At 38.5% G+C, this 21,355-nt stretch overlaps 2 protein-coding genes across 2 annotated transcripts in view; one reads left to right on the top strand and one right to left on the bottom strand.

Moving 5' to 3' along the window:
- The window catches only part of LOC126818296 (arg8-vasotocin receptor), a 48,366-nt gene extending 31,208 nt beyond the window's left edge, over nt 1–17,158 (top strand). Inside the window, exons 2-3 of the mRNA XM_050545636.1 lie at nt 14,697–15,218; nt 16,152–17,158. Coding sequence (XP_050401593.1) covers nt 14,709–15,218; nt 16,152–16,859 — 1,218 coding nt within the window. The 5' untranslated portion in view covers nt 14,697–14,708 and the 3' untranslated portion in view covers nt 16,860–17,158. The remainder of the gene's footprint in view (nt 1–14,696; nt 15,219–16,151) is intronic.
- LOC126818137 (uncharacterized) lies at nt 8,885–13,019 on the bottom strand. The gene is made up of 3 exons (XM_050545354.2): nt 12,641–13,019; nt 9,441–12,551; nt 8,885–8,896 (listed from the first exon to the last, which is right to left on the bottom strand). The coding sequence occupies exons 2-3, from the start codon at nt 12,303–12,305 to the stop codon at nt 8,885–8,887; spliced, it is 2,877 nt and encodes a 958-aa protein (XP_050401311.1). The 5' UTR covers nt 12,306–12,551; nt 12,641–13,019.
- Nucleotides 17,159–21,355: the final 4,197 nt, after the last annotated feature.

The following is a 21,355-nucleotide window of genomic DNA, read 5'->3' as shown; positions in this document are numbered from 1 at the left end:
AACGACGCAACTTTGATAACTTCTTTTTAAAAGCGGCAAGTTTTCCTAATAAGTAAATCGGTGTCGCGTCGCAATTGTATAGGCGTAGATAAATGTCACTTACCATCATACAGCCGAGGCTAGATGTAGAGTAACCGAGTGCAATCTCCAGTCAGTAGGATTTTGTCTATAGAACTGAGCACGTCAGTACCGACCGTGCTAACCAAATAAGATCAAACAGTTCATGAATAAAATTACCCCCCCCCCCCACATATATCACAATTTCTCTATTGATATAAATAATTTAAAAACTCAAATATTTTGATAATAATAAAGACATTTAAATAGAATTAAATACCACAGTTAAAAAATCAATTAAAACCATATATCAAATTAAATTGGAAATAAATATTTGTCTCTTTTAAAACATTTAGCAATTTTCTATGTAATCTCGATAGGACCAATACATGATGTAACGGGGGGTTGGATGGCCGAATGGTTAGCAGGTGCGCGCTCTATCATAAGGTCTGTCATTGAGTCAACTGGCGTGGTTTCAATTCCCCGGTTGTACGTGACAAGGAGTAAGGTGGCCTGTTAAATCTCGTGGATTTTCTCCGGGTCCTCCGGTTTCCTCCCACTGCTAATTATTGAATTATTATTGCACGCGAATTATTCAAATAAAGTTGAACCATGTGTTAGTCCCGAAATCACCTAGTTTGTGTCGAGTGGACGTTAAACCCCATCTCTCTCCCTCTCTCTCTCTCTCTCTCTATCTCTCTCTCTAACTCTCATGTTATTTTCATCAAGTTAAAATACGCCTGCGAACAAAAATTAATATAAATGAATGAATGAATGAATGTTTCGTGACATGAGGAATATTGGATCCCTTTATAGTATTGTGTGGAAGATATTAGTCCTCCATTGGTTCATTTCCTTTCACGTTTTTATTTGTTTTCGTTTTTTTGTGGCTCAGCTGGTAAGACGTTGGCTCGCTAACCTGGAGGTCCCGTGATCGGCCCCTGCGTTCGTCAAGAACGTTCATCTGGTTTTCCGGCGTGTTTCCTCCTGGGCATTGGTGCAAGGTCCTGGTAAGGAACAACGTATAGTCGTTTGGATGAGACGCAAAACCGAGGCCCCGTGCACCGTTGGCAGTTGGAATTCGATATAAGAGTAGGTTGTAGTGCCGCTGTCCGGGCAAAATATCCCTCATAGCACACTGTATGACGTATGCCCGTCTTCATTAGCCCAGTTCGGAACAGAACAGTAGGACGTTAAACCCCATTTCATTTCATTTCAGTTTCTACAAACAATTAAACATTCCATTACGATCGGCTAAAATCTTTTGATGGGCTTCTCTTTAATTCGTACGAATTCAAACAAGGACATAGTTTACAATTCATATTAAAATTTTGTTTTTCTTTTTTAAAATAAATGTTAAATATACATTACTAGAAGAATGCCCGGCTTCGCTCGGGGGTCATAACCCCGAAACCGGAAGTGGTAGACTAACGCCACCTGGACTATGTTACTCCCCAGTCCGAGCTACCCCTATACCCCAAATTTCAGACTTAGGGCAGACCTAGTGTAGCCGCCAACCCCGAACAGACAGACAGACAGACAGACAAACAGACAGACAAACGACAGTCACAAATATTAGTATATAAATAGATTTAAGAGTTAATTCTGCCTTTTGCAGGGTTTTATTATTGCTTCAAATGTTATATAAATTATTTTTTATACATTTATTCACATGACAAACCTATAATCAACTTTCTAGTCTATCGTATGGCGCAGATGTAAACAGATTAAAATACCATCGCCATTTAATGATTTCATGTAAAACTGGAGAAGCGAGGCTTTGTCGCGATTAACATGTAACGTTGTTACGATAATAAACAATCTATGTCAAAACTTCGAACAATGATAACGTCGCTTATAACGTCGCTCAGAATAAACTAATTTGAATAAAATTTTCAATATATTAATTTTGGAAATGATCTAGTAAGAATGGTCAGTTCTTCATCTTAATCTTACATAATGTATCTTTAAAGATTCAACGCGAGTAGTTCGGATTAATCCGTGAAGAATTAGAAATTGTCCGCTAAATGCAAATGGCGACCAGAGGTCTTTAATTCACCCATAGTTATCTATCTTGATTACCAAACCAACAGTGAATAAAGAACGGCCATGTTTTCATAAATATGGAGATGGGACTAAGATTGACTTCTCGCTAGGTTGCTTCTTAATAATAGTTCTAACATGAGCTGAGATCAATAGAGAGATAGCAAGCAGGTTAAATCAAGAAGTCTTAATCTTACTTCTACACTCGTTTTAATCAAACCACTGAATATTCATTAGTTGGAACCCGATGTGGTAATAGAAATGAATGGGTTTAACGTCCTAATTATTTGTTCCATCCGGGCTTATGAAGACAGGTATACTCGGGACTAACATATGATTCAGTTTTATTTCAGTGCTTAAAGGAGCTAAATCGCTAATATTTGGGATCTAGAAATTGACACAAATTGGTCGCAACGCATATAATAATGTAATGAATGTATATAAACTGATTTACATTCAATCGTTTCCGTTTTTACTCTAATTTCAAATCAGCTATGTTCGGCGAAATACGCCAGCGTCTGGTTATTCCAGTCTACGCCGATAGAATTAAATGTGCATGCTCTCCGGATAAGAATATGGCCTCACTGTTTGACATGAACTGTGGAATATGTCTAGCCTCGTTTTTCAAGTCTCTTGTTATAACTGGCACTGAAACGCATTATGGTACACGATTCGTGTACCAATAGTAAAATGTTTATTTTGTCTTAAATATTGGATATCAGAAGCCTATCTATTCCCGGTAAGATCACAACATCAATGTTGATTTGAATTGACAAACAATTCGTGTTTTCAATGTCGAAAACTTTGGATGATATTGAGTTAGAGACTTAGCTACTTTAAACAGCGGGAGAAGACTCACAGGGTTAAACAGGCGACCCTACTCCTTGTCAGGTACAAGCGGGGAATCAAAACCATGCTACTTGACTCAATGACATATCTTATGATGCGATGCAACGCACTCGCGTTTACTATTCGACCCCATCCCCACCCCCATCATTGACAAGGAGAAACCAGCTTTATATAAATTAAATGAAATGGGGTTTAACGTCCTACCATTTTCTTTAATCCGGGCTAATGAATATGGGTAAATATAAGCCTGGACAGCGGTGCTACGACCTACTATTATATCGAATGCCAACTGTCAAGGGATTTTTTATATTGGTAGCCACTATTTCCAGTCGGGGTTCACTTTGTCAGAATGATCTGACAAGGAAACACGTTTCTAGTTATTCGGATAGGACAAAAACCGAAGCTAATCCCTGCAGTCGTTAATGTCTACGTAAAAGAACTCTTGACAGTTAGTAACGGCCCTGTCCGGACACCGGGAGCGAACCCGCGACCTCCAGATTAGCGAGCCAGCCTCTAACCCACTTACCCACCGTGGCTCACCCGAAAGGAGAGACCCTCCACCAATAAATGTTGTGAACATGCTAGATTCGATTTGTAGCATATCCGAATCACAGTATGACAGTAATGTTCAGTTCATCGACATTTTCCGGCGTGGTTTATCCTTGTCAGTGGTGCAGGACGGTTGGTCCGACAATTATAGCTGTCTAGTCTTTCGGATAGGACAACAAAGAGGCCTCGTGTACACATTAGAGTGCATGTAAAAGATCATTTAACAGTTGGAATTCGATATAAGAGTAGGTCATAGTGCCGCTGTCCAGGCATAAATCCCCTCATAGCACACTGTATGGCGTATGCCCGTCTTCATTAGCCCAGTTCGGAGCAGAACAGTAGATGTTTATCTGTATACGCCGCGATAAAACCCATGGATGCTGGATGAAAGAGAGAGAGAGAGAGAGAGAGAGAGAGAGAGAGAAATGAGGTTTAACGTCCACTCGACACAAACTAGGTCATTTCGGGACTAACATATGGTTTAATTTTATTTCAATAATTCGCTTGCGCGTAGGGGTCTTTAGCAGTGGGAGGAAACCGGAGGACCCGGAAAAAAACCACGAGGTTGGACAGGCGACCCTACACCTTGTCACGTACAACCGGGGATTCGAAACCACGCCAGTCGACTCAATGACAGGCTTAATGATACAGCGCGCGCACGCTAACCATTCAGCCATCCAACCCCCCCCCCCCCCGGATGCAAAAACGACTCGGGTAAAATTCTTCATCCTAGCATTTCACACCTAACTATAGAATGCAATTAATGGTCTGGGTTATTTCAACGAATCCTTTCAAACGACAATGAGTCGGCTGGAAGTCGACTTTAACTTAGAAATCCAAATACAACAGAAAACACAGTCAATGAATCTCTGTAGATGAATTAACAAACATTGTTAGACGTTCATCAAATACAACAGTTTTAGGGTTTTCTGAAGAAAATAAGAAACTTTATAAACATCGCGATTCATTTCCGGTCTTGATGAGTTTATATTTAAAGCCAGACAGTCTGTTTACATAATCACGTTACCATAGAGACCACAATACGCAAACACCATCCGCCATCTTTCTTTCTATCAGTCTGATTAATTACATGATTATAAAAAAAAATATTGAAGCCGTGAATGATTCTCGGGAACGGGGAATTTACCTAAATTAATGTGTTTGATACTATTGTTTTAATGTCACCATAGTAACGGTGGTGTTATTTTATCTGACTTCTAGCGTTCTGCTTGGTTAGACTGTAATTGCATATTACACGTATAATGGTTTTAGTATCATTAGATTATGTTGTAAATATCAGAACTATAATATTACCCATGCGTTTAATAATGACACAAAATGAAATGAAATGGGGTTTAACGTCCTACTGTTCTGCTCCTATTGGGCTAATGAAGACGGGCATACGCCATACAGTGTGGTATGAGGGGGATTTTGCCCGGACAGCGGCACTACGGCCTACTCGTATATCGAATTCCAACTGTCAAGGGATCTTTAACGTGCACGCCAATGTGTACGCGGGACCTCGGTTTTTCGTCCCATCCGGAAGACTAGACAGCTATTCTTGTCCGGCCCTCTTTCCTACATCACTGACAAGGGGGAACCACGCCACATCATATACTTTTGTTACGTCTTATTTTATAAATCATCATTTTGTTTATTTTTTTTTTAAATTTTGAGTGAAGCCATTACAGACCCGGCCCAGCACGGTACAGCGCAGTGGACGCTTACGGCTAGCCCCCGGATCCGTTCTTGTGAGGGTCCGTCGTTACACGTTTCTTTCACGGCGTTTATGACGATACCGTTCGTACGCCAGACACTGTATATAGTTAGCGGGTCACTTCAGGGGTCAAAGGTCAGTATGATAATACTGAATTGCAGCCTTAAAATAACTTGAACAAAACAACAGAGTTCTGTGTTGATTGAACGAATTAACGGTTTTATAATAAATCAGATTAATGTTAATGATATAAGTTAAAAAAGACAAAAGTTACATTCACACTTCACATATTCTGTTTTGACAGTTCTCAGTTCATGATATCACTTCACAGCTGACTCGGCAATTGAGTCGAATTTCACATAGAGTTCACAAGAATAAACAACGTTCACTGTTCACAATAGGTAGATAAAAAGTTCACTAACACATTACACTAAATTACATACAGTGTCTCGGTAAAAAACCGATATCACGACCGCCGTTTGAGAAGACGGCCTCACACGTATTGACATTCACATTCACGCCATTTTCACTGTGTTTCTAAGCACGCTTTTTCTATACCATAATAATTTAAAGTAGACACAATCACACCAGTTGCATAAATACTTCAATACTACTAAAGAAGACTCTTTTATCCAGAAAAACTATGGTGGACCGTTTTGAACATTACACACCGGCCCCTATCGAAATGAAAATGAGATAATAACGCAATATGTTCAAAAATCCAAACTAAATATACAATATTCTTAACTTCAGAATTCAATAGACTGTTACACAAATAATCAGTGTCTTATAATACTAAAATAGCTTTCATACCTCATCATATCCATACAGAATACAAACATTCACACCTTATTACAATGATGCAATAGAAAAATTAAGATAAATTCACATTTGACAATTGAAACCTTATTTCACAGATTCACATTTAAGCATACATGTACTTATAGTATTTAACTATTTTAGTTCTATAGTTACATAGTTCACAAAATTTACTTATGGTAACACAAACAATAAATCTAATATCATTTCAATACACATAAGCAATGTAAATATCAAAACTAAATAAATTCTGAAAAATTTAACTGTCATTTTCTAAGATTAAACATAATTTAGCTATAGGACGAGTCAAAATACTTGTTTTTGTCCTTAATTTTACACTACGTACAAGACCATGCTTGTCTGGATACACTTCTTCAACGATACCCATGGGCCACGACCCACGGGGCGCACTTGAATCGACTATAAGAGCAATGTCACCAACTTTTATATTTCTAGAAGGATTGAGCCACTTTTCACGACGTTGTAATGAATGCAAATATTCATCAGTCCAACGTTTCCAAAAGAGATCAGTCAAATACTGGATTTGACGCCACCGTCTCTTTGAATATACATCACGTTCATTGAATAATCCAGGGGGAAATAACACATTTTGGTGACACATAAGAAGTGAATTAGGAGTTATCACTTCCAAGTCATTGGAATCACTTCATACACAAGTCAGAGGTCTACTGTTTATTACAGCCTCTACTTCACAAAGGAAAGTGATTAGTTCTTCATCACTTTGTGCTGTTCGCAAAAATTGTTCACACAGAATCCCATATAGGATTTTTCTTATAGTCCTTATCTGCCTCTCCCACAATCCGCCAAAATGGGATGCTGTAGGGGGGTTGAAATGCCACTTAAATCCACCTTGAGTTGAAAAGTTCTCAATCTGTGTTTGATTCAGATCATATAATGATTGTTTCAGTTCTTTCTGAGCACCAATTAAGTTTGTTCCATTATCTGAATATATATCACTGGGCGTACCTCTACGGGCAATAAAACGTCTTAGGGCATTCACACACGAACTAGTGTCTAAGGAATTAGAAACTTCTATATGCGTGGCACAAGATATCATACATGTAAATACAACACCGTATCGCTTACGGATAGAACGTCCTGTTTTGATTTCAAAAGGACCAAAATAATCAATTCCTACTTTACTAAAAGCAGGTAAATCAGGTTTAAGTCGAAAATATGGAATGTCACTCATTTTCTGTTCACTAACTCTAGACTGATATTTTCTACAAATCACACATTTACTTAAAATAGACTTAACTAATACACCACATTTAACTATCCAATATTTTTTTCTAATATTACTAATAGTATGATTTCTACCCATATGGGCTACATTAACATGACAATATTTAGCAATGAGATTTGAAACATGACAACTTTTAGGCAGTATAATTTGATGCTTAAAATTAAAAGGCACGTTTGCATTGCGCAATCTTCCATCAACACGCAAGATTCCATCTTTAAGAAATGGATCCAAACTTGAAATTTCACTTTTGTTTTTGACGTTTTTCACATTATTAGGATTTTCACCGTTTTCACTAAGACACTTTATTTCATCAGAATATACTTGATTTTGAACAAACTTAATGATTTCCACTTCAGCACTATTAATTTCCTCAACAGATAATGACTTAGTACACAAACTATCAGGAATTAAACATTTTTGAGCTTTATACTTTAAAATTTGCTTTAATCTTAACCACCATGATATCGCACGCTTTAATCGATAAAAATCAGAGTACTTATCTATCAATGTATTTACTGCATTCACAGAATCATTGGTTCTCACAAAATTAGTAGGTACTTGTATATCTTCATCATTATTCAATGGAACTATGTTCTCCGGCCAATCATTAATTGATAATTTCAGAAATTCTGGTCCACATAACCACATGGAGTTATTTGCGATATTCTCCACACACGATCCACGAGATGCTAGGTCAGCTGGATTTAGCTTTCCAGGCACAAAACGCCACTGATTCACGTTAGAACCGTCATGAATTACTGCAAGTCTGTTTGCGACAAAAACTTGGTGACGTGCTTTTACATCATGTATGTACTTTAAAACTGTTTGGCTGTCGGACCAAAAATACACTTGATTAATAGGAATCGACAATTCACGTGATAACATGTTATGAATTCTCACAATCGATGTAGCTGCTGCGAGCTCTAATTTAACTATGGTGTGGGGCTTTATGGGTGCTACACGAGAACGCCCAAGTAAAAATGAAATGTGTATCTCATTTTTATCACTTTGAAATCTTAAATAAGTAACTGAACCATAACCCTCTTGCGATGCATCACTGAAATGATGTATTTGAGTGTTCACAATCTTTCCAAAGTTCTGGGGTTTCACACATCTCTGAATTGACAAATTATGTAAATTCGCAAGATCAGTAAGCCAGTTATTCCATTCTCTTTGTCGATCAACTGGGATCATTTCATCCCACGATAACTTATCTCGACATAAATGCTGGAGGATTATTTTACATTTTAGCACAAACGGAGATGCTAATCCGAAGGGATCATAAATGGAACTGAACACGGATAGTATATTACGTCGCGTTGCGGTTCTGTTAACTTCACCAATGTTAAACTCAATTAAATCTAATTCAATGTTCCACTGGACACCTAAGGCTCGTTGCACGGGTAAAGAATCTGAAGAAATGTCAAGATCCATCACTTGTTCAGCTAAATCATTTTCGGGAATAGTAGACAATACATTTCTGCTATTGCTCACCCACTTGGTAAGGCGAAATCCACCTTTGGATAAGAGATCACATATTTCACGAATCAGTTTTACACATTCCGTTTCTGTAGTCATAGACTTTAAGAAATCGTCTACGTAAAAATCATAATTTACAGCATTGATTATTTCATGGGAATAATCGTTGGTATTATCCAAAGCCGTTTGCTTCAGAGCAAAGTTTGCACAGCTAGGTGAGCTAACTGCACCAAAAATATGCACTCGCATTCTATATTCAGTAAGATGTCCATTAATGTCACCGTTGGGCCACCATAAATAGCGAAGCATGTCACAGTCTCTCTTCACAACTCTGACCTGATAGAACATTTGTTCTACATCAGCCATAACCGCGATATAATCTTGTCTCCATCGCAATAATACACCTAGCAATAAGTTAGTCAAATCTGGCCCTTGTAAAAGTTGCTCATTTAGTGAGGTCTGTTGAAAGATAAGCGGGCAATTAAAGACTACACGCAGTTTATCTGGCTTTTTAAGGTGTATCACGTGATGATACGGTACATACCACACACGGCCATCACTCCTATCAATTTCACTTGGTGGGACAATTTCAGAGTATTTCTTGGATTCTAAATTGTTCATGAATTTGCAATACTGTTCATTTAAAGAATGGTCTTTCACGAGTTTATTTTCAAGTCTGTAGGCAAATGCTTCAGCCTGAAGTTTGTTATTAGGCATAATAACTGATCTGTCACGAAACGGTAATTCAGTCTGATAATGACTGTCTTTTAATTCAATAGAGTTAGTTAAAATGCTCAAAAACTGTTTGTCTTCAATAGACAATGAGTGCTTGTCTTCACAAAGCTTTTCACTAAATTCTAAATTAAAATATTTCTTTACTTGTTGCTCGAGACTATCATCAATCCGGCATAAATTAATACTAATTGAAGCAGAAGAATTTTGTAGTTTACCCGGTAAACCATATAACAACCATCCTAATGGTGATTTAATCCCATAAGGCTCACCAATGTTACCAGTGCACACTTCTAATGGCGTTGTAGCAGCAGGCATGTTCACACCTATCATTAGACTAACTTTTGGAATAAAATTAGGAAATTCACAAATATATGATACATTAATGTGACTTAAATGTTTCCAAGCATATAAATCATCTTTTCTGGGTACATCACACATGTCAACAGGCATATCATTCTTCACATAAGTAGGAGGTAAATCTAAAAACTGATCACAATCGAGACTGCTTATTTGTAAATTATCAAGAATTTCAGTTTTAAGAGTTTCTATAGAATTTAATGTTTTGAGAGTAACACAAGTGGATCGTCCACTGACTTTTAAACGATGAGCAAGATCAGAATTTATGAAACTAGCAGCTGAGCCATTGTCAACAAATGCATATGTTGCTACATAGTCATCACTGTTTTTATGCTTAATAAGTATAGGCAAAATGGCCATCAAGGGGTTGGTATTGCCTAGTACACAGCCAGAAGATACCTTACTTTCATGTTCTGATTTCGGTACAAATGATTTAGAGTTATAGGATTTTGATTCACCAGATATCAACGTACTTACTTGTTTGTCACGAGAAATGTCATCTCTAGTAGGGTCATGCATTATAGTTGTATGCTTTCTGATGCATTTATCACACTTAGCCCACTGGGGATTTGGGCAGTCACTTTTCATATGTTTAGGGTTCAAACATGCAAAACAAAGTCCCCTTTTTTTAACTTCTAACGATTTGTCATTGTTATTCAAATTACTAAATTTACGACATGAGAACAGAGAATGCATACCCGAGCAATATAAACAGGGAGGTTGCGCTGCTAAATTAACTTTATTGACTTGAGTCGAAAATATTTTACGCGACTGATGCGTAATCTTGTTACTAGCAACATGAGGGAAAGTTGATGTGGGTGTACGTAATTGATAACCCAAACCGCTCACTCTGGGGTCGTTTTCATTTCTTGAAATCTTACTGACGAAGTTCTCTAAATCTTCCAACACTGGAGCTCTGTTACCATTTTCCCTTAAATCTCCTACACGACCAATCCACTGCTGTTGCAATGAAACTGGTAACTTAGATGCTAAAAGTTTTAAGAATTCACTGCTGTCCATGGACGACATGTCTGAATTAGAATGTTTTATGTTACAACAGTTATTTAAGAAAAGGGAATACTTTCGAAGTCCACTTTTGTCACCTATAAGTATTTTCGGCCACGTTTCTGCCTTACTTCGAAAGGCAGCTGCCAAAATAAAAGGGTTTCCATAATCACGGTTCAATAAGTTTTTGGCTTTAATATATGCTGCTGATGCAGGCACTATCATTGGACATTGCTTTATCAACTCGTAGGCATCGCCCTGTGTGTATCTTATTAACAGTTCAAGTCTACGACTTGGGTCTACAGTATTGTTCTCTACCACATATTTAAAGTTTTTCATGAATATTGGAAAGTCCAATATATTTGAACCATTAAATGGTTTCAGTTCTTGGGCTGGTAACGCTTGTTCCCTTTGACTGTCTATTAATTTGGATAAAATAGTAGAAATTTCTGGCTCAGATTTCGTCATACTATGATTGATGGTTTCTGTATCTCGATTCACATCCACATGTTCTTTTTCACTAATGTTTATAGGACTGTTTACACGATTGTTAATGTTCACTATAGGGGGTTGTACAATCATGGGTTCATGAATGTTAAAAGAATTGTTACTGTACACAGCAGGTGTCACAGGATCACGCATGCTTACAGCATTCACAGCAGGTGTCACAGGATCACATATGTTCACTGCATTGTTCACAGGGCCAGTGTTATTCAAAGGTTGCACAGGCCTTTTAAAGGAAATTTCAGAATCTACCTGAACATACATTCTATTAACTTCTGCAGCACTTGATAATTTAGATCTCAATAACAATTCTTCTTCTTTTCTGTTAATTTCTGTTAATCTTGCCTTTAATTCATGTTCTCTACGCAGCCGTTCTGCTTTTTCAGATGCTAGTCGAATCTCTTCTTCCACTTTTTCAAATTCTAAACGGCTCTCTAATTCTTTTCTTTCATCTTCAAATTTATTTCTTTCTGTTAAAGTCATCAGTTGATTCTTTAATTCAATTTCTTTTTGAATAGCTTGATATTTCAACTTTGAAAGTGTAGTGGAGGCAGTTTTTCTTGAAGGTACGTTAGAGATACTATCTATTGGTCTGATATCATCGTCAGGAAGAACATTCCTAGGATTATCCACACCCTCACGACTGGGAAGTTCACCTGAACGTCTGCCTCCGGCCCCACTAGGAACCGTTCCATCACCTGGCACAAAGGCGTCTCCAGTCCCACCTGGGCCTCCCAACTCATTGTGAACCCGAAAGCCCACTGGCACAATCCCGGGGTCAACACTGTTCACACTGTTGTCTGCACTTCTGCACATCAAACTGCGTGATGTTCTTCTTAATTGGTTTCTAAACCTTGGCGGTAAGGATGCCATTTCACAAATTACAAACAAGCACAAAAATAATACACTAAAATTTATCTTCATCACACCATAAAGTTATATACTGTTTTCACTTTAAATTTACATTATTGTCTGGTATTGTCAATGTCCTGACGGTTTTTTACTAACAATGTGAGGGTCCGTCGTTACACGTTTCTTTCACGGCGTTTATGACGATACCGTTCGTACGCCAGACACTGTATATAGTTAGCGGGTCACTTCAGGGGTCAAAGGTCAGTATGATAATACTGAATTGCAGCCTTAAAATAACTTGAACAAAACAACAGAGTTCTGTGTTGATTGAACGAATTAACGGTTTTATAATAAATCAGATTAATGTTAATGATATAAGTTAAAAAAGACAAAAGTTACATTCACACTTCACATATTCTGTTTTGACAGTTCTCAGTTCATGATATCACTTCACAGCTGACTCGGCAATTGAGTCGAATTTCACATAGAGTTCACAAGAATAAACAACGTTCACTGTTCACAATAGGTAGATAAAAAGTTCACTAACACATTACACTAAATTACATACAGTGTCTCGGTAAAAAACCGATATCACGACCGCCGTTTGAGAAGACGGCCTCACACGTATTGACATTCACATTCACGCCATTTTCACTGTGTTTCTAAGCACGCTTTTTCTATACCATAATAATTTAAAGTAGACACAATCACACCAGTTGCATAAATACTTCAATACTACTAAAGAAGACTCTTTTATCCAGAAAAACTATGGTGGACCGTTTTGAACATTACAGTTCTCTTAATCTAATTTGTGTACGTTTGGTTGTTATTTCACCATAATAATTTAAAGTAGACACAATCACACCAGTTGCATAAATACTTCAATACTACTAAAGAAGACTCTTTTATCCAGAAAAACTATGGTGGACCGTTTTGAACATTACAGTTCTCTTAATCTAATTTGTGTACGTTTGGTTGTTATTTCTGCGTTTTGTGTCTTGTCCGTAGAGTTGTTTTGTGTAATTGTGCGTGGAGCAGTCCCTCTGCACTTACTATTATAGAGGAATTTGTTTTTGCAGAGGGGTGTCCGAGATAGAGATAACGTCAAAAGTGCCCTGCGGTCTTTGTGTGTGTGTGGGGGGGGGGGGCTACACGTGCATTTTATAAAATCAATCAGAAGTTGTAAAACAACATTTCTACTCATTTAGGTGCCTACATGTAAGTTTCCGTCATAGCACACTGTCTGGCGTATGGCAGCCTTCATTAGCCCAGTCGGTACAGAACAGTAGGACGTTAAACCCCATTTCATGTCATTTCATTTCCGACTTGAATAAAAGGAAGTTAAAGTTCACCAGCGACTCTGATGAGCTTGTACCAACACGAGGTCGTGTACGAGCTTGTACCAACACGAGGTTGTTTATATAGATTGTAATACAGACACAAGCAGGGATATTTGACTACAATAAGGGGGGGGGGGGCTGAATGGTTAGCACGTGCACGCTGTATCATAAGGTCTTTCATTAAGTCAACTGGTGTGGTTTCGATTCCCCGGTTGTACGTCGCCTGTCCAACTTCGTGGGTTTTCTCCGGGTCTTCCGGTTTCCTCCCACTGCGAAAGCGAATTATTGAAATAAAATTGAACCATGTGTTATTCCGAAATGACCTTGTTTGTGTCGAGTGGACGTTAAACCCTATTTCGCTCTCTCTTTCTGACTACAATAATGATGTTAGTCCCAAGATATCCGATTTCTAGTTTATCTATCGTTCTAAATTATTGGACATTTTTCAGCCGTATTGGTAAAGTAAGTTTGAAAATCAGACACGGTGTTTTGAACTAAGCTGTTTGTCGGTAATATATACAACTCTATCTATTACTTATAAAGATACATTATGGGAGATTAGATAAAGAGATGGCAGTTCTCACTATAATAGTTAAAAACTAGATAATGTAAAGACAATTTTCTAAAAATTTCAGTCCAATTGATCCACTATGAACCGAGATTTTAGCGATTGAATTTTCGGCCTAGCCGCGATCACCATTTAAGTGCATGCTAATGTGTACACGGGCATTGGTCATTCTCCCTAAATCATGGTTAACAGGGACTAACATATGGTTCAATTTTATTTCAATAATTCGCTTGCGCGTAGGGGTCTTTAGCAGTAAAGTTGGTAGGATAAAAAACATAGTCTCGATTATCCAATTCATGATTAAATTATGAATGGAAGTCGAACAGCAAATCGGAACCTAATCCAATAAAAATCGCAGGCTAATTAATAATTTAGATAACGTTTCAGGCCTAAAGAAAGACCTGCAATAGGCAGATTTAACTCTTGCATAATTTATGTTTAATATGATTAATATAATGACGTCATTATTAATGTGACGTTATAATGTATGTTTAAGGTTATATTAAATTGTTTATTTAAATATCAGAAATTATTTACCACAACTTTTTATTACAGGACGGAAAAGAGATGACGACAGATATGGCGGCCACGACACCAGTGGATCTACAGATCACGGACACTCTAGCGTCACTTGGCAACACGATTTACCACATGATGTCGACGTCATCACCGACTAATACGACCATCAGCACCAATAATTTAACGATACCCGATTCTGTACATGATATGGAATATGACGTCATGATAAGACTCGTGTGTTTATATATAGTGATTGTTCTTGGAGCCATTGGTGGACTTCTTGTCTGTCTGTGGATGTGGTACAACCGGAAACATCGATCAAGAGTTAACGCCCTTATTTTAAATCTGTGTGCAGCTGACATGTTAGTTATATTTGTGGCTTGCCTACCTCAGTTAGTCTGGGAACACATGGAACGAGAATGGCTAGCAGGGGGATTTTTATGTAAAACCTATAAATTTTGTATGAGTTTTTCCATGTTTGCCAGTGCTAATATGCTGGTAGTGATAGCCATCGATCGTCACCAGGCCATCCGATCACCATTACGAGAGCCTGCACCAGTAAGTATTTTATTCATCGTATTCTTTACAAGGAGTATAGAGTCGCCTGCCCAACCTCATGGGTTTCTCCGGGTCCTCCGGTTTCCTCCCACTGCTAAAGACCCCTACGCGCAAGCGTATTATTGAAATAAAATTGAACCATATGTTAGTCCCGAAATGACCTAGTTTGTGTTGAGTGGACGTTAAACCTCATTTCTCTCTCTCTGTTAACAAAGATTTAGGGAGAAGGACTAAGTCCCGTGTACACATTAGCATGCACTTAAATAAACCTCTGGCAGTTGGAATTCGACAAAGAGTTGGGCGAAACGCCAGAAAAATTAATATCCCGTGTATACATTAGAACATTAGTATGCACGTACACGAACCCTTGGTAGTGTAGGCGGAAGCTCCACTGTTGAGGCACAAGTTTTGCATCATGGTACAATGCATGGCGTACGTCCGTTTTTACAACTTCATTAGCCCGGTATGAACACAAATGGGTCGCAACGCATATAATAATGTTATATGAATGTATATAAACTGATTTACATTCAATCATTTCTGTTTGTACTCTCATTTCTAATCAGTTATGTCCGGCGATATACGCCAGAAGACTACATCGATAGTATTTTTTGCCATGCTGTCCAGATAAGAATAGGAAGTCACCGTTTGACATGACTTGTGGAATATGTCTAGCCCGGTTCTTCGAGTCCCTTGTTACAAATGGCCCTGAAACACATTATGGTACACGATTCGTGTACCAATAGTAAAATGTTTATTTTGTCTTAAATATTAGATATCAGAAGTCAATCTTTTTCCGGTAAGATCACAACATCAATGTTGATTTTAATTGACAAATAATTCGTGTTTTTAATGTCGAAGACTTTGGGTGATATTGAGTTAAAGACTTAGCCACTTTAATGAATTATCTCGTTTTTTCCTATATTGTTTCAGGTCTGGATGATGTGTTTGGTTGGTTGGGGATTTGCTGCTTTGACGTCAGTTCCGCTATTTTTTGTGTTCCACATCCGGTACGATCCTATAAAAGAAATGTACAAATGTGAGAATACGTTCCGGGGAAAGCCCATGATACATCGTCAAGCGTTCCTTACTTATGCCGCCATTGTTAGCTTCTTACTTCCGCTGATAATTCTCGTCATCAGCTACATCAGAATATTTCTAAAGATAGCCCAAAAAGCTGCCGAAAGCAAGAACTCAAAACGCCAGAGCTTCAAGCCTGGTAAGATACACCTCACAAGCACGGCCAACACTTCTCTTCCTAAAGCCAAGATTAAAACCTTGAAAATGACCGTGGTGATTGTAGCTGCCTACGTTATCTGTGGATTACCGTATTTTGTGGCTGAGATGATTATGTCTTATGACGATTACCATAAGTTGTCACAAGCTCTGTATGGTATCCTTGGTGGAATAGCCGCAGCTAACTCAGCTGCGAATCCCTTTGTTTTCCTTCTATTTAATGCCAATTGGCAGTGTGTTCGGGGTTTGAAACTTTGCCCGAGTCAGAACAATGCGGCTAAAAGGAGTTTTGTCTACTCCTCCGCCAGTACTAGATCGGAATACTCCACGGTGTATGTTCGAAGTCCACCGATTGTTTCCTCTGACACATATGAACTGACGACAGTTCGTGGCACTTCTAGATAAACAGTTTACCCCCCACGAAAACACGTAGTCGTGTGGAACGTCTGGGTGAATCAGAGGTCATTGGAAAATCCATTAAAAGTTTTCATAAACCTTGTTTGTGATGTATTGAGAAGAACAGACATTGATGTTTAAAAATAGACGTGTACAAGTCCTCTTAATGACGAGTTTTTTCTATGTGACTGTCAGGCAATAATAATACAATGTGCAGACTGCAGACGTACAGATTTTAGAAGTTTTGAGTTATTCCCTCTGTTGCGAAACCTTTTTAACGCACTAGAAGAGGTGAACACAATACTCACCACAGCGAATTATTGAAATAAAAATTGTACCAATTGTTAGTACCAAAATCACATGGTTTGTGGGTGTGTCTCTGTGTGTCTCTCTGTCTCTGTCTCTCTGTCTCTGTCTTGGTTTCGAATCCCGTTGTACGTGACAAGTGGCATGGTTGCTTGTCCAACCTCGTGGGTTTTCTCTAGGTCCCACTGCTAAAAGACTCCTACGCACAAGCGAATTATTGAAATAAAATTAAACCATATGTTAGTCCCCAAATGGCCTAGTTTGTGTCGAGTGGACGTTACCCCCCCCCCCCCTCTCTCGTGTAGGAGTATCTCAGCAGAGGGGGAAAACCGCAGGACCCGGAGAAAATCGACGAGGTTGGACAGGAGACCCTACTCCTTGTCACGTACAACCGGGGAATCGAAACCACGCCAGTTGTTTCAATGACAGACTTTATGATACAACGCGCATGCGCTAACCATTCTACCATCCAACCCCACTAGAACGCGTTGGAATTCCAAACAAGAGTAGGCCGTAGCGCCGATGTTCGAGTAAACCTTCCATCATAGCACCGTGATTTGCTTATTCCTGTCTTCATTTACAGTGTCTAGTCGTTCGGATGGAACCAAAAATCGAGATGCACATAAAACAACCCGTGACAGTAGGAATTGGAAACGAGTGGGCCGTTGTTAAGGCGAACCCTCTATCATAGTTCCCTTCATTGCGCATGTCCTTCTTCATCTGCCCATTCGATGTAGAAAAGTAGGACGTTAAACCCCATTTCATTTCATTTCAATATATTAAAGTGATCTTTAAAAAAAAATGCGTCAATTATGCGCTGTGGTGGAAGATCAACAATAATGCGCGGTCAGGTTTTGGCTGCAGTTGCTGTGAGAAGGGAAATAACTCTATTTTATTTTTGTAAATAATGTACATTTTATATAATATCGTTGGTGTAATTGTTCAATAATTGTATAGTTCTAACTATTTATTACTGTGGTGTACATTGTTAGATGATACCAGTCGGCTAAATTATTGTCATCTTATACCTGGCTGCGGTGTCCAATACAGACAATGTCTGAGGATGTGTTGTTTTAAAATTAGTATTTCTACTCAAATCAAAAATCCCATCGATAATACCTGTTACCTGCATTATAAAAAAGGCAGATACGGGAATAAAACACGCCCAATAATGTGGATCCACCCCTTCCACCCCACCCCCACCACCACCCTCTTCTCTTAAATAACGGTATAAAAAAAATCTCACTTGTCATTATGTTTCATAAAACGTGAACATTTGAGCTTTTCTTTGGTTGGTGTGAAGGGGGTTGGATGACTGAATGGTTAGCCCGTGCGCGCTGTATCATAAAGTCTGTCATTGAGTCAACTGGTCGCCTGTCCAACCTCGTGGATTTTCTCCGGGTCCTCCGGTTTCCTCCCACTGATAAAGACCCCTACGCGCAAGCGAATTATTGAAATAAAATTAAACAATATGTTAGTCCCGAAATGGCCTTGTATGTGTCGAGTGGACGTTACCCCCCCCCCCTCTCTCTCTCTCTCTCTCTCTTTGGTTGGTGTGATGTAGCTGATCAAATTGAGTGTAATATTGAAATCACTAATGACACCCAGATTTTTCAAATTTTCCCGGGGGACTCCTCGCCCCAATCGAAGCCCCACATGAACCAAATATCCTGCGCCGGTCACTAGTTATTATAATATTTACAATTCATTGTGTTCTTGAGTTTCCCGAACCTGTTTAACTCACAAAACATCTTTGATATTGGTCGATATCGTCAGATTTCATCTATTGATTGATTTTACGGGATGAAAATTTGTCCATGGATAAAGCCCGTATCTATGGATAGAAACCATTCTGTGTTCGACTGTCGACAAATATTTAATTTTATGAATCTGGCCCCATCTCCAGATCAACCCAATTCAATAAATAATTTTGACCTGAATTATCAAGGTTTAATTTGTAAATTATAAATAATTTTGTTTTTTATATGCTGTGTACATCTTATGTGATTGTATATAGTATGAGCTTGTTTCACTCAATGACCACCATACCCGAACTATCACTGTTGTACTGCCACTCTGCTTAAAAAACAGGCCCGGAGGAGTCGGGGGGGGGGGGGGGCGCAAGTACTCTTTTCTCCAGGTTATTACGGCCCCTGGACCCTTGCCTATAATGACCTAGGATGGAAGCCCCCCCCCCCAATCAAGAAACCTTATAATTGTACAAACACCTGTTAGTTATTTAAAAGAATGTAGGCCTCGGGTTATTATTTAAGGTACTGTTGATATCTTACAACTACAATATTGTTAGGGAAAAATTTATCAATAGCCGTTGCTAGATTATTCAGAAATTCCCGAACTTATAGGTACGTTATCTCCCTTTGGCACCGACACGTGAATAATAGCGTTGTCCTGTCATAGGCCGCGACACAAACACACTCAAATCAAACGAGAAGGGCTTGATCAGATATACGGAGTTGAAGCTAGATCAAACCTGGAGACCCACTCTAACTAATTCGGGCGCAGCGTGCAGGCATATAACCTTGTATACACTAGGTATTTCATTTTATTAACCTATGATCTTTGGGGTACATTCTATGTCCAGAATAACTTGCGGTCTGAAAGTCGGGGGCGACTTTGGATATATACAGGGGAATTTGAGGTTATTCTTTTGAAAGTTTGTCTTTAAACCTGTAACGGGTTATTCTTCCATGGTAGGTTTCTTTTCCATAAGAAAACATGATATAAGGTTTTTTCTTATGGGAATTCTGGGATATTCTCATTTTACTTACATGTAAACATCTACGGTTTATAAGCAAGATAAAGTCCTCGACTTCGGATATGCTGGGGGAAGAAGGACTTCAGACAAAACCCTCGACAGAAAAATAATCTCGGCCTCTCGGGTTATTTTCTTCAGTCTTTCTTTTCCCAGCATAACCTCAGTCTCGTGCTTTATCCTACACATAAAACATAAATTTGGTGGCCTACTGACAAGTTGTGTCTAGGGTTCATCGCGAGGTAAACTCGGCCCTGTATATCGTTAAAGTTAAAGCTCTGAAAGGTATATCTAGCGTTGGTATTTTTATTTTGTTTTCTTAATTAAATCTTAAATAACCAATTTGAGTTTTAAATATAGCGAATATAACAAATGGCACACAGAGATAAATGTTTGTAATTAATGAAACCGGAAGTTGTATATTGTAATGTTAATCTACTTATATTGTTGATTCGTGTGTTGTCATAGTAACGTCTTTTACGTTTAAGTGTTCAAATAAAAAAAAAACGTTTTAATCCATCAGTGTCTGATTTATAATTGAATGGTGGTAATCCATTTGGGTGATGGGGGGTTGGATGGCCGAGTGGTTAGCGCGTGTGCGTTGTATCATAAGGCCTGTCATTGAGTCAACTACAGTGTTGTACGTGACAAGGAGTAAGGTCGCCTGTTCAACCTCGTGGGTTTTCTCCGGGTCCTCCAGTTTCCTCCCTCTCCGCGCAAGCGAATTATTGAAATAAAATTGAAGCATGTGTTAGTCCAGAAATGACCTATTTTGTGTCGAGTGGACGTTAAACTCTCTCTCTCTCTATCTCCCCCCCCCCCTCTCTCTCTCTCTCTCATTTGGTGATTGGTAATCGATCGTATGTAAACCGTGTATTCGTCTACTAAATATGTGTACAGGACGGCTGTACAGGATACATATAAATATAAAACACATTCTATGGCAAAGGTCTGAGTTGACTGGTTTTATATTTTATTTTCCCATAGTATATTGTAATCGTTGTCCGCTAGATCCACCCCTAAACTTGTTTGAGTAAGTTCAACAGGCATTATGTAAGAGCTAAATCCTATTGCAGGTCTTTCTTTTGGGCCTTACATGTTATATAAATTATAAATTAGATATAAAAGATACATTAGTTAGGAGTTTTATAAAGAATTGGCCATTCTTGTTATAATAATCCAAAAATAGATGATAAAAAGAAAAATGCTGAAAATTTCAGTCAAATTACTTTGTTCTGAACGGAACTGTCACTGTTAGAAGTTTGGACTAGAAATAGGCATTAATTGTGTCTTCACCGTCTATGAGAATTGGCGATCGTTTGATTGACAAACGATAACTCCGCCCACATATTCTCGATTATCAAGTAACATGCTCAATGGCTATGGAAGCCTCGCTTGGCAGGCTTATCATCACCAGTTTCCGGTT

This window comes from Patella vulgata, chromosome 4 (assembly GCF_932274485.2).
Source record: "Patella vulgata chromosome 4, xgPatVulg1.2, whole genome shotgun sequence".
Classification (NCBI taxonomy): Eukaryota; Metazoa; Mollusca; class Gastropoda; family Patellidae; genus Patella; species Patella vulgata.
Note: the sequence above shows the minus strand (reverse complement) of the source record. Positions and strands in the feature narration are given on the sequence as shown.